The 13,066-nt window shown below is 38.8% G+C and overlaps 1 protein-coding gene across 1 annotated transcript; it reads left to right on the top strand.

Annotated features, from left to right (window-relative positions):
* Nucleotides 1–6,241: 6,241 nt before the first annotated feature.
* Nucleotides 6,242–7,396, top strand: LOC110914628. The gene is made up of 2 exons (XM_035984520.1): nucleotides 6,242–6,546; nucleotides 7,015–7,396. The coding sequence occupies exons 1-2, from the start codon at nucleotides 6,242–6,244 to the stop codon at nucleotides 7,394–7,396; spliced, it is 687 nt and encodes a 228-aa protein (XP_035840413.1).
* Nucleotides 7,397–13,066: the final 5,670 nt, after the last annotated feature.

Below are 13,066 nucleotides of genomic sequence, written 5' to 3'. Positions count from 1 at the left end.
CTAAAGATTTCATTATTTATTACTAAAGATTTTATCATTATTACCAAGATTTAGTCATGATTATAAAATATTCAAGTTACCCCTTCAAAACCCGAAAGGTCAGGTTAATGATTACGAAAGATTTCGTTATTAATTACCAGATTCTCGTAATCATTTCAAAAGATTTAAAAGCCTTGAAAAACCACCCTCTCGCGACCCGCGTTGAGATTTGGGGTAAGTGAAGGCGGGCCGCGAGCCCCCTAAGATACGCGCATGATTTTAAAAACCAGGCGACCCGCGTACAAGGTGCATGGTTCCCCCATGCGGGCCGCGTCAGGCGCCCAGATGCAGAAACATGCTTAACTTGGCTGTTCAGCCTTCTAAAAGCCATGACCTGCATTTAAACCTTCAAAGTGACCCCTAAACAACTCCTAAACACTAGGGACACATGTTGGAAGGTTGGGGTTAGTTGGGGGACTTGTGTGTCAAAATTTGTTGTGAAACCTTACTATAAAAGGGCATGTTTGGTTCATAACCAACACACAACTCAAAACACACTCCTCTGGTCATTCTAAAGGCTCTCAAGCATTTCTCTGTATACTCTAAGCAAGACCCAACTTCTGTAAGTCGTCTAGATCCTTTGTAGTTTGATTTATGCTTAGATAACTACTAGAAACCAAACCGTCGTAACTACGGTTTGACTTCAAAATAAATCCGTAATGGCTCAGTCTTATTGCGGATCAAAAGTAGTTATGAGTTGGTATTTATGTGGGTAATAAACCCCTAAAAGGGTTTCCCCTGATCACCACTCTAACCATGTCAAATGTCGAGTCAAACGTGCACCTAAAAAAGTCAACAGAATGTCGTTTTGGCGAATCTTGCATAATCTGTAATGTATATGCTATGAAACCTGTTTAGACACTCATAAAACATGATATTAAGTATATAAACTTGTTTGCACTCGTTTGAATCGACCATTTGCTATATTGAACCGGTTCGGAGCCGAATGTCGCAAAAGTTTGACTTTTGCATTGACTTCAGTTCTGACCCGTTTTAGTGAGGTATAGATATGCCTTAGGACTCTCTTAGGACCAGGTTACATGATGGTATAACCCTCTGTGACCGGTTCATTGGTTGTCCGAATCTTTTACGCATTTCCGCTAATCGCCTAAAAGTTGACCGTAACGCCCTTTATAAATTTAAACGAGGTTTTCGGACATGTGAACGGATCATGACCTTGGTTACTGATTTCTAAGCATGTCCCTAAAATTTCATGTCAATCCGAGGTCCAGAATAGGAGTTATGCCAAATGGCGCAAATTTCGGAACTTTGGTAATTAAATAGCGCATTTAGCATAACGCCTACCTAAACCAAGATTTCGTCCCCAAAACTTTTACCTACTGTTGTAAAATAATATTTGGGGATTTTTAAAGATTTTTAATCATTTTTACCCTGCTCATAACCTACGGTTATGGCTACGGTTCGGTAAATACCGAATATACCCTTTTGGGCCGTAACTTGAGTTCTATAAGGTCTTTTGACCCGATTCCAGTTGCTACTGATTTTAAATAATAAATAAAGTATTTTAGACTTTATAAACTGGTCGGGAAACTCAGATTCCCTGTAGAACTCATAAACCCCTTTAAGAATCTTTAAAATGACCGAAAAAAAAAACCCCTACGGGGCGTATAAAGGACAAAAACTCGTTACGGGCATTACGGAAGGTATCCTACTGATACCACAACCTCTTTAAGGCATATTAACTTAGGAAACAAGCGTAAGACTCTTACGGTTACCCGATGCGCCTTTTGCGCGTACGGTTCGGCGTACGTAACTAGTTTACATGAATTAGCCGATGCGGGTCAAACCATATTGTTTTGACCCCAAAATCCAGAGTGTGAATGTAAGACCCATATAAAACAAGTCTTCGAACTTGTTTGGGCGAAATCACCACTTGTTCCCGGTTTTCGCCTTTCACGCGATTAAACCGTATATATTCCTTTGAAACTGACCGGTCTAAGCTACGGCTATTATAAAGACCCGTTAGGATTCTAATAGGTTGATAAAACCTTCGTTCCAGATTAGGAGCCCAGTAAAAGTACTTGCGACTACTGATTAGAATATACGGCTGAGTTATTATTCTTGCTATTTAAGACAGGAGCTAGCTCAGGTAAATACTCTTAACTTATTTCCCTATACGGGCTTGGGATACGGTATAATAATACCGCTTGGTCGGGTATTGAATATTTAATCGGATTGTGATTAAGTTATTGAGGTAACCCGGTTTGATCTGTATTGTTTGAAATAAAAGCCTTTAGGGGTTAATGACCATGTCCCGGATATCCTTGACATCATTGTATTATAAAATGGTCACGTCTTATGCACGGGGTGTAGGCATACACCTGACAGTTGCATAAGGGAAACGGTATCTCACGCTCAGTGGGCCTATACTTGTGATGTGTCTATTAATCATGACTCGGTTTCTACATCGGGCCCTGAACGTACAACGAACATGTAAAACTGTATACAAGATCATAACTATGATTGTCCCAAGTTATAGAAAGATTAATCTTGCCTCTGGGTATTTTAATCAAAAGATATTTTGTGCCATGTGCATTCAAATAAATTTTCAATCATTTTCCAAAATGAGTCAGTTGAGTGTATTTACCAGTGTAAACTGACGTATTTTTCCAAAAAGATTAAGTGCAGGTGCTATACGTAATAGGCTGGCTACTCCAGGCATCATTATTCAAGTCTTGCAAGCTTTAGATGTCAAAGTCTGTTGAACAATACTTTTCGATATTATTATTTGATCCCCTGTGGATACCTTTCGACTATTTGTAATACATTTGATATTACGAACAATAGTTGAATATAATTATCTTTATGCTTCCGCTGTGCATTATTATATTGTGTGGTTTGACTATGATGTCTCCAACTACGTCACGGTAATCCCCACCGGGCCCACCGGTGATACACGTGGAAATCGGGGTGTGACAGGTTGGTATCAGAGCCAACATTGAGTGAATTAAACACTATCCTTATGTGTTTAATCTCAATGACACAATTGCGCATATTCGAGTCTAGACTTAACATAGGAATACTCCCGATTCTAATCTAGAATTTACTGCTTCCAATTATTTTTATATTGGATACGTCGCCAAGCGAAGAAGCCATAATAGGTATTTTTATATTGGATACGTCGCCAAGCGAAGAAGCCATAATAGGAGTTCTCCACACCCGGGGTCCTGAGATGCTGAGCTTCGTACCGCGGTTAAAATGAAACGGACATCCAAGGAGAAAGTATTCAGAAATAAAATGAAGAAGGAACTCCTTATACTGAAGATCGTTTCCTTATTAGTCCTTATAAGGACATAATTATCTTTCAGTCCCTGCGAGGACAACATTATTCCTTTCAAGTCCCGCTTAGGGCAACTTTATACTTCCACTTTTATATAATGGAATGATTAAGTTTAGACTTTCATTCTAAATAAGAAATATTAAATAAATCAAAACCATTCCTTTTATTTGATCTGCCTAAATAAAGAATCTTAAGGGGGTGAAACCTAGCCTGGTGTCTTTTAAGATCCGGTCATGATGGTACGACCTAATTAAAAGATTCAGATTCGCTGTTAACCTATGTAAGCATGTTAACAAATCATGGCAGATGTGATTCGTTAAAATCGCACACGTCATTCTTATACAATAATCCTTTAAATGATTTCAAAACCCAAATAAATGATTCATAAATCATGGGTTAAGTCATCAATAAAGATGATCACTTATTAAAACATCCATTAGTGGTGTAGTGCCTACGGGCCAAACTTATTAAACATCCATTAGTGATGTAGTGCCTACGGGCCAAACTTATTAAAACATCCATTAGTGATGTAGTGCCTACGGGCCAAACTTATTAAAACATCCATTAGTGGTGTAGTGCCTACGGGCCAAACTTATTAAACATCCATTAGTGATGTAGTGCCTACGGGCCAAACTTATTAAAACATCCATTAGTGATGTAGTGCCTACGGGCCAAACTTATTAAAACATCCATTAGTGATGTAGTGCCTACGGGCCAAACTTATTAAAACATCCATTAGTGGTGTAGAGCCTACAGGCCATACAAATTGTCATATAAAACAAAAGGGCAGTGGTAGTCTATGACTCCCTGTCAGAAAAAGGTAATGAACTAGGTTCAAACCTCAAGGCTTTGATTCTCTGAAATCCTAGCTTATAAGGTATAAATGTCCTAGTGACTAGGCCTATTGTGCCAGAATACCTTCATGCTGTGATTCTCTGAAATCATAGCTTATAAATTATATATGTCCTTGTGACTAAGCCTTTTGTGCTATTACTAAATGCCTCGATCCCAGACGATCATGGCTTATAAATTAAACTTGTCTACGCGACTAGGCCAATTGTGCTATTATTAACTTACAAATTAGGATTTATGATAAGATCCTAAATAAAAATAAATATCCTTCCTTCCCTGCCAGCAGGCATTTTTAAAAAGAAATCTCAAGGGTAAACCTAGCCTATGTGACGAGGCCAAGATGGTAGGACCTATTCAGGAGATTCAAATCCTTGTTAACATCCGTAAAATGTTAACACTCCTGGCAAACGTGGTTCGATAAAATCACGTAAGTCATCCCTAGATTGGGTTATTCCAAACTTTCCTTATTAAAATAATCATCCCTTAAGGAGGAAGTGCCACGGGCTATAATACACTGTCCGATTGCGACATCAACAATTGTGATCTTTTGAAATTCCCCATCCTAAGGAGATGAGCTATGCTCAAAGCCCTCTAGACGATAATCCTGTCGTCATGTCATTATTATGACCACTGAATGACAGTTGATTTAAAGTAAAGTACTAATCCTGTCGTCATGTCATTATTATGACCACTGAACGTCAGTTGATCAAATTAAGTGCTAATCCTGCCGTCATGTCATTATTATGACCAATGAACGACAGTTGATTAAATTAAGTACTAATCCTGCCGTCATGTCATTATTATGACCACTGAACGACAGTTGATCAAATTAAGTGCAAATCTTGTCGTCATGTCATTATTATGACCACTGAACGTCAGTTGATTAAATTAAGTGCTAATCCTGCCGTCATGTCATTATTATGACCACTGAACGACAGTTGATTAAATTAATGGCACTGATCATGTCGTCATGTCATTACTGTGACCGCTGAACGTATCATCAGTGCAATGACTATATGTCTTAACATCTTACGAGATGTTAATTGATAGGCCCCCAGGCCAGAAATTTTAATAAAGACAGTCGTAACTTACAACTCCCTGTCAAGAAAAGGCAAGAACACGTTCAGGCCTAAATACCTTAATTCTACAAAATCAAGGTTGATAATATAAAGTTGTCCCTGTGACTTGGTCTCTTGTGCCATAATTATATATTATTAAATTAGGATTTATGATAAAAATCCTGAATAAAATAAACATCCCTCTTTTCCCTGCCAGTATGCAGTTTAAAAAGAATCTTAAAGGTGAGACCTAGCCTACACGGCCAAGATGGTGAAACCTACTCAAGGGATTCAGATCCTTGTTAACACCTAAGCACGTGTTAACACTATTGACAAATGTGATTCGGGAAAATCACAACAGTCATCCTTATATTGGATTCTTCCAATTTTCTTATCTGGCCTAGTGATTTAGAAATCACGGCTTGTGTCATCCTATAAGATGATCACATTATAAACATCCGATAGTGATGAAGTGCCTACGGGCTAAACTTGTTGTCCGATAAGACAATGACAGTGGTGGTCTGTGACCTCCTGCCTAAAAGTGTTGGACCAGGTCCAAGCAAAATAATCGGTAGGATCCATACGATCTCGACTAATAGCATCTGAGAAGATGATCATATTATAACCATCCCTCAGAAGGGAAATGCCCACGGGCTATACCTATTGTCCTAAAAGACAAAAGACAGTTGAAGTCTACAACTCCCTGTCAAGAGAAGGTACTGAATGCGATTCAAACCTTAATACCTTGATTCTCTGAAATCATGACCCATAAATTAAACCGTCCATGTGACTAGGCCTTTCGTGCCACTAGTAAAACTGTTATTGTTTTTATAATTAGGTTAAGTTATAATACAAATCCTAAACAAATGTGATTAATAAATTAACCAAATATGGTCTCCGTTACCATGGTTAATGAATTGCCATAAAAGACAATTCCATAATAAGCTCCCAAGTAAACTATTGTCCTTGTTTTATGTAACAGTTCAATTAAATGGCTGGCTCAGATAAAATTAATAGCCACCCAATGGAGAACAATGATAACGCCCGAATTAATTTAACGGGTGCTGAACTAAAAGCGTTGGTAGACGACGCAGTTAAGAAGGCCTTAGAGCGGCAGTACGAAGAGTATAGTGGGACTCGTAGTAGGACCCTATCTATACCACATTCGAAGCCTCCTTCCAAGAAGGATGAACCCAAGAAGGAAGATGACGAGCGTCACCCTTCTAATAATCACAGCGATCCGTCTCAACAGATCATACTGAATCAAGGACCCCATGATAAGGGTTGCTCCTACAAGTACTTTGTTGCATGTAAACCCCGGGATTTCACTGGGGAGAATGGAGCTGTAGATTGTATGACATGGTTAGATGAAATGGATACGGTTGTGGACATCAGCGGATGCGCTGAGAGGGATGTGGTCAGGTTCGTGTCGCAATCATTTAAGGGTGAGGCCTTAGCCTGGTGGCGGTCGTTGATTCAAGCCACCGGGAAAATCCCTTTGTACAACATGACTTGGGATCAGTTCGTTACTCTTATCAAAGAGAATTACTGTCCTCAACATGAAATTGAGAAAATTGAAGCTGGCTTTATATCCTTGGTTATGACAAATTTAGATTGTCAAGCGTACCTCACCAATTTCAATACACTGTCCAGACTGGTTCCTTACCTAGTAACACCGGAACCAAAGAGGATTGCTCGCTTCATTGGGGGTTTAGCCCCAGAAATCAAGGCCAGTGTTAAGGCCTCAAGGCCTGCTACGTTCAGGTCAGCGGCAGACCTGTCGCTATCTCTTACACTTGATATAGTCAGAGGCATGGCTGCCAAGGCCTCTGAAAATGGAAAGAGAAAAAGGGAGGATGAGAATTCTCGTCGCTCCGATAGGAAGAGTTCCGGGTTAAAAAGAGACAGTCAGCAGTCGGTTGAGAAGACCAAGTGCGAAACCTGTAGGAAATACCACCTCGGGAAATGCAGATTCGAATCTCAGCCCCTACCTTGTGGGATTTGCAAATCACAGGAACATAAAACCCTGGATTGCGAAAAGCTAAAAGATGCAACCTGTTACGGTTGTAACGAGAGGGGGCATGTCAAGACCAACTGCCCTAAGAATCAGAAGAAACCCGAAGAAGCCAAAAGAACAAACGCATGAGTCTTCGGAATGAACGGCCAGAAGATGGTGCAGTATTATAAGGATACAACGGGTACCTTTCTTATCAAACGGTTATGAAGAAAATAGTTACTACTGGCACATATAATTCCATAAGAGATCATATTTGTTGAGAACTATTGACTCCGCATGTTTAGGATCTCGATCATTTGATATGAGATAGGAATTTGTCATTTGTACCTAAGAAAACGCTCCAACAAATCTTAGATCGATGTTGTATCTATTAAAAAAAAAATCACTCTGTTCTGATATCCTCGTGGCAGACTTTTGAGCTGTCCAAAAAAATTCATCAATATAATAAAGACAGAAGTGACGTTTTGATCCCCTGTCAAGAAAATGATGAATTCGGCCGAACCTTAAATGCCGTTTATGGTCTTTCATGACCTAGACTAAACATAATGAATATATATATATATATATATATATATATATATATATATATTAAATAACGTTCATTGAGAATGTTAGTACTATATTAACCTATATGGTCTATAAATACCATGGTTATCATATATTAAGGCCATCTAGATAAAGAGTAACAGTTGTTGGTTTGCAACTAATAAATTGTTTTAATGGCATTAGAAATCTGGAGTACTTTCCCTAACCTTTATCAAAAATTTAAATGCCAAAAGTTTTATTTTGAATCAGATACCAATAAATCCTTCATAAACAATAAATATAGCAAGCTTTTTACAAACGTTTCATAAAACCCTATATATTTAGCATAATGTAAAAACCTACGGATGGAAAATTCATAAGAATCCTTCCGAAAAATCTAAAAGTACTCTTTCTTCGCAATAGAGTACGACAACATATGTTATTATTTCTCATTGTTTTTCTATCACCTACGAATGCCAAACTATGTTTGATAAAAGTACCATATGAGGATTGGCGTATATTGGCGTGTCCCATAGATTATTTCCATGCCTGATCAGTATGGAAGTTAATACATGGAACCCCGGAACTACCCCAATGATCATATTATACAAATATCGACTAGTAGTATTCGAAGAAGATATCCATAATATTGTCCAAGTAAAGCGTTCCGAAATAAGGAATTCATGGACTTATAACATAAACATATCACGTATTAACACAAATAATAATGAAGGAACAGGAGCCTGAAATATGGAAAGTCTCTGTAGTCTCCCTGTATCTCGATTATCTCTTTCTAAGATTATCCTGTTTATCTCCCGAAAGGTGAGAAGGGTTAAGATGCATATCCCGTTTAGGACTGCATCATTAATATGAGACCTACCACTAATCGAATTCTCCTACAACAATAACTACCGTACCGGCATAAAGGCTGCGCCTTTCGAGGCATATACGGTAGTAAATATAGATCGCCTGTTTGTTGGACGGATGTTGTAAAGGTCCAACTATCAGGACCAGAAATAGCCTTCGAAATAACGGACAAGATTGTCCAGACTCGAGGCCAACTCAAGTCTGCCCGAGATAGGCAGAAGAGTACGTAGACCCAGAATCATTAATTGGAGTGATGCGGTTTGGAAGAAAGGCAAGCTAAGCCCGAGATACATAGGACCTTTCAATGTTACCAAATGTGTCGGGTCCGACGCCTATGAGTCGAACTTACCGGAAGAGCTCAATGGAGTTCACAATGTGCTCCGCATCTGCAATCTAAAGAAATGCTTCACCGATGGATCATTGATGATACCTCATACTGATGAACGTATAAATGAGAGCTTGAAGTTTGTGGTAAAGCCTTGTCAATTAAAGACCGACAGGTGAAGAAGCTTAGAAGAAAACATGTGCCTATAGTAAAGGTTAAATGGGATGCCCGGAGAGATCCTGAAAATACGTGGGAAGTTGAATCCACGATGAAAGAAAAATACCCCAAATTATTTGACTAAATCTCGGGTCGAGATTTATTTTAAGGGGGTGAGGATGTAACACCTCGAAATTTTTGCGTCCAATAATGTGCCGACACGTGTCCTAAGTTTACACGTGGCATTGAAGGACTAAAATTGACAAACCTTGAATATATGTAAATTCGAGGATTATAAATGTCAATCAAGGGTAATATACTTTATAGTATCCCTAAATGATGCTCGTACCTTCAAACGGATAAATCATGGATCGTACGGAAACGAAACGCGAAAGAAAGTGAGAGATTACAAGCTATAGGGGTTAAACGTGTCAACATGTTTAATTATACCTCTGAGTGACCATTTAACGAACCCGAGACTTCGTAACAGTAAAATACGCTCACTAGGATATAATATATAAATTTCGCGAAGTTCCGTTTTAAAAACGAGAAAGTTATGATCAAATCCGTATGCGAGGGGTAAAAAGCGTCAATAATAAAAGTTAAAACCTTTCTAATAATATTGAAAATAACCAAGGGACTGAATAATACATATAAATAACACGAGGTCCTTAGTTGTAAATAACCAAGGGCCAAATCGCAAAGTTGCCCCTTCGGTTCCGAAAGGTCAGGTTATTAATTACAAAGATTCTGATCATGATTATAAAAGATTCAAGTTACCCCTTCAAAACCCGAAAGGTCAAGTTGATGATTACTAAAGATTTCATTATTTATTACTAAAGATTTTATCATTATTACCAAGATTTAGTCATGATTATAAAATATTCAAGTTACCCCTTCAAAACCCGAAAGGTCAGGTTAATGATTACGAAAGATTTCGTTATTAATTACCAGATTCTCGTAATCATTTCAAAAGATTTAAAAGCCTTGAAAAACCACCCTCTCGCGACCCGCGTTGAGATTTGGGGTAAGTGAAGGCGGGCCGCGAGCCCCCTAAGATACGCGCATGATTTTAAAAACCAGGCGACCCGCGTACAAGGTGCATGGTTCCCCCATGCGGGCCGCGTCAGGCGCCCAGATGCAGAAACATGCTTAACTTGGCTGTTCAGCCTTCTAAAAGCCATGACCTGCATTTAAACCTTCAAAGTGACCCCTAAACAACTCCTAAACACTAGGGACACATGTTGGAAGGTTGGGGTTAGTTGGGGGACTTGTAGTTCAAAATTTGTTGTGAAACCTTACTATAAAAGGGCATGTTTGGTTCATAACCAACACACAACTCAAAACACACTCCTCTGGTCATTCTAAAGGCTCTCAAGCATTTCTCTGTATACTCTAAGCAAGACCCAACTTCTGTAAGTCGTCTAGATCCTTTGTAGTTTGATTTATGCTTAGATAACTACTAGAAACCAAACCGTCGTAACTACGGTTTGACTTCAAAATAAATCCGTAATGGCTCAGTCTTATTGCGGATCAAAAGTAGTTATGAGTTGGTATTTATGTGGGTAATAAACCCCTAAAAGGGTTTCCCCTGATCACCACTCTAACCATGTCAAATGTCGAGTCAAACGTGCACCTAAAAAAGTCAACAGAATGTCGTTTTGGCGAATCTTGCATAATCTGTAATGTATATGCTATGAAACCTGTTTAGACACTCATAAAACATGATATTAAGTATATAAACTTGTTTGCACTCGTTTGAATCGACCATTTGCTATATTGAACCGGTTCGGAGCCGAATGTCGCAAAAGTTTGACTTTTGCATTGACTTCAGTTCTGACCCGTTTTAGTGAGGTATAGATATGCCTTAGGACTCTCTTAGGACCAGGTTACATGATGGTATAACCCTCTGTGACCGGTTCATTGGTTGTCCGAATCTTTTACGCATTTCCGCTAATCGCCTAAAAGTTGACCGTAACGCCCTTTATAAATTTAAACGAGGTTTTCGGACATGTGAACGGATCATGACCTTGGTTACTGATTTCTAAGCATGTCCCTAAAATTTCATGTCAATCCGAGGTCCAGAATAGGAGTTATGCCAAATGGCGCAAATTTCGGAACTTTGGTAATTAAATAGCGCATTTAGCATAACGCCTACCTAAACCAAGATTTCGTCCCCAAAACTTTTACCTACTGTTGTAAAATAATATTTGGGGATTTTTAAAGATTTTTAATCATTTTTACCCTGCTCATAACCTACGGTTATGGCTACGGTTCGGTAAATACCGAATATACCCTTTTGGGCCGTAACTTGAGTTCTATAAGGTCTTTTGACCCGATTCCAGTTGCTACTGATTTTAAATAATAAATAAAGTATTTTAGACTTTATAAACTGGTCGGGAAACTCAGATTCCCTGTAGAACTCATAAACCCCTTTAAGAATCTTTAAAATGACCGAAAAAAAAAACCCCTACGGGGCGTATAAAGGACAAAAACTCGTTACGGGCATTACGGAAGGTATCCTACTGATACCACAACCTCTTTAAGGCATATTAACTTAGGAAACAAGCGTAAGACTCTTACGGTTACCCGATGCGCCTTTTGCGCGTACGGTTCGGCGTACGTAACTAGTTTACATGAATTAGCCGATGCGGGTCAAACCATATTGTTTTGACCCCAAAATCCAGAGTGTGAATGTAAGACCCATATAAAACAAGTCTTCGAACTTGTTTGGGCGAAATCACCACTTGTTCCCGGTTTTCGCCTTTCACGCGATTAAACCGTATATATTCCTTTGAAACTGACCGGTCTAAGCTACGGCTATTATAAAGACCCGTTAGGATTCTAATAGGTTGATAAAACCTTCGTTCCAGATTAGGAGCCCAGTAAAAGTACTTGCGACTACTGATTAGAATATACGGCTGAGTTATTATTCTTGCTATTTAAGACAGGAGCTAGCTCAGGTAAATACTCTTAACTTATTTCCCTATACGGGCTTGGGATACGGTATAATAATACCGCTTGGTCGGGTATTGAATATTTAATCGGATTGTGATTAAGTTATTGAGGTAACCCGGTTTGATCTGTATTGTTTGAAATAAAAGCCTTTAGGGGTTAATGACCATGTCCCGGATATCCTTGACATCATTGTATTATAAAATGGTCACGTCTTATGCACGGGGTGTAGGCATACACCTGACAGTTGCATAAGGGAAACGGTATCTCACGCTCAGTGGGCCTATACTTGTGATGTGTCTATTAATCATGACTCGGTTTCTACATCGGGCCCTGAACGTACAACGAACATGTAAAACTGTATACAAGATCATAACTATGATTGTCCCAAGTTATAGAAAGATTAATCTTGCCTCTGGGTATTTTAATCAAAAGATATTTTGTGCCATGTGCATTCAAATAAATTTTCAATCATTTTCCAAAATGAGTCAGTTGAGTGTATTTACCAGTGTAAACTGACGTATTTTTCCAAAAAGATTAAGTGCAGGTGCTATACGTAATAGGCTGGCTACTCCAGGCATCATTATTCAAGTCTTGCAAGCTTTAGATGTCAAAGTCTGTTGAACAATACTTTTCGATATTATTATTTGATCCCCTGTGGATACCTTTCGACTATTTGTAATACATTTGATATTACGAACAATAGTTGAATATAATTATCTTTATGCTTCCGCTGTGCATTATTATATTGTGTGGTTTGACTATGATGTCTCCAACTACGTCACGGTAATCCCCACCGGGCCCACCGGTGATACACGTGGAAATCGGGGTGTGACAGCGTTGCCTCATGTTCAACTCCTTCTGATTAAACAGATGTTGAAGGCTCTTGTGATCTGAATAGATCACAAACTTGATTCCGTACAGATAATGCCTCCACAATTTTAGTGCGAATACAACGACACCCAACTCCA

The sequence above is a fragment of the Helianthus annuus genome, chromosome 15 (genome assembly GCF_002127325.2).
Source record: "Helianthus annuus cultivar XRQ/B chromosome 15, HanXRQr2.0-SUNRISE, whole genome shotgun sequence".
Taxonomy (NCBI): Eukaryota; Viridiplantae; Streptophyta; class Magnoliopsida; order Asterales; family Asteraceae; genus Helianthus; species Helianthus annuus.
The sequence above is the reverse complement of the archived record's forward strand: the minus strand, read 5'-3'. Positions and strand labels throughout refer to the sequence as shown.

Coding starts and splice junctions, on each gene's coding strand:
- LOC110914628 (XM_035984520.1), top strand. CDS start 6,242: ATGGCTGGCTCAGATAAAATTAATAGCCACCCAATGGAGAACAATGAT. Junction 6,547..7,014: donor GATAAGGGTTGCTCCTACAA/GTACTTTGTTGC, acceptor TGCTACGTTCAG/GTCAGCGGCAGACCTGTCGC.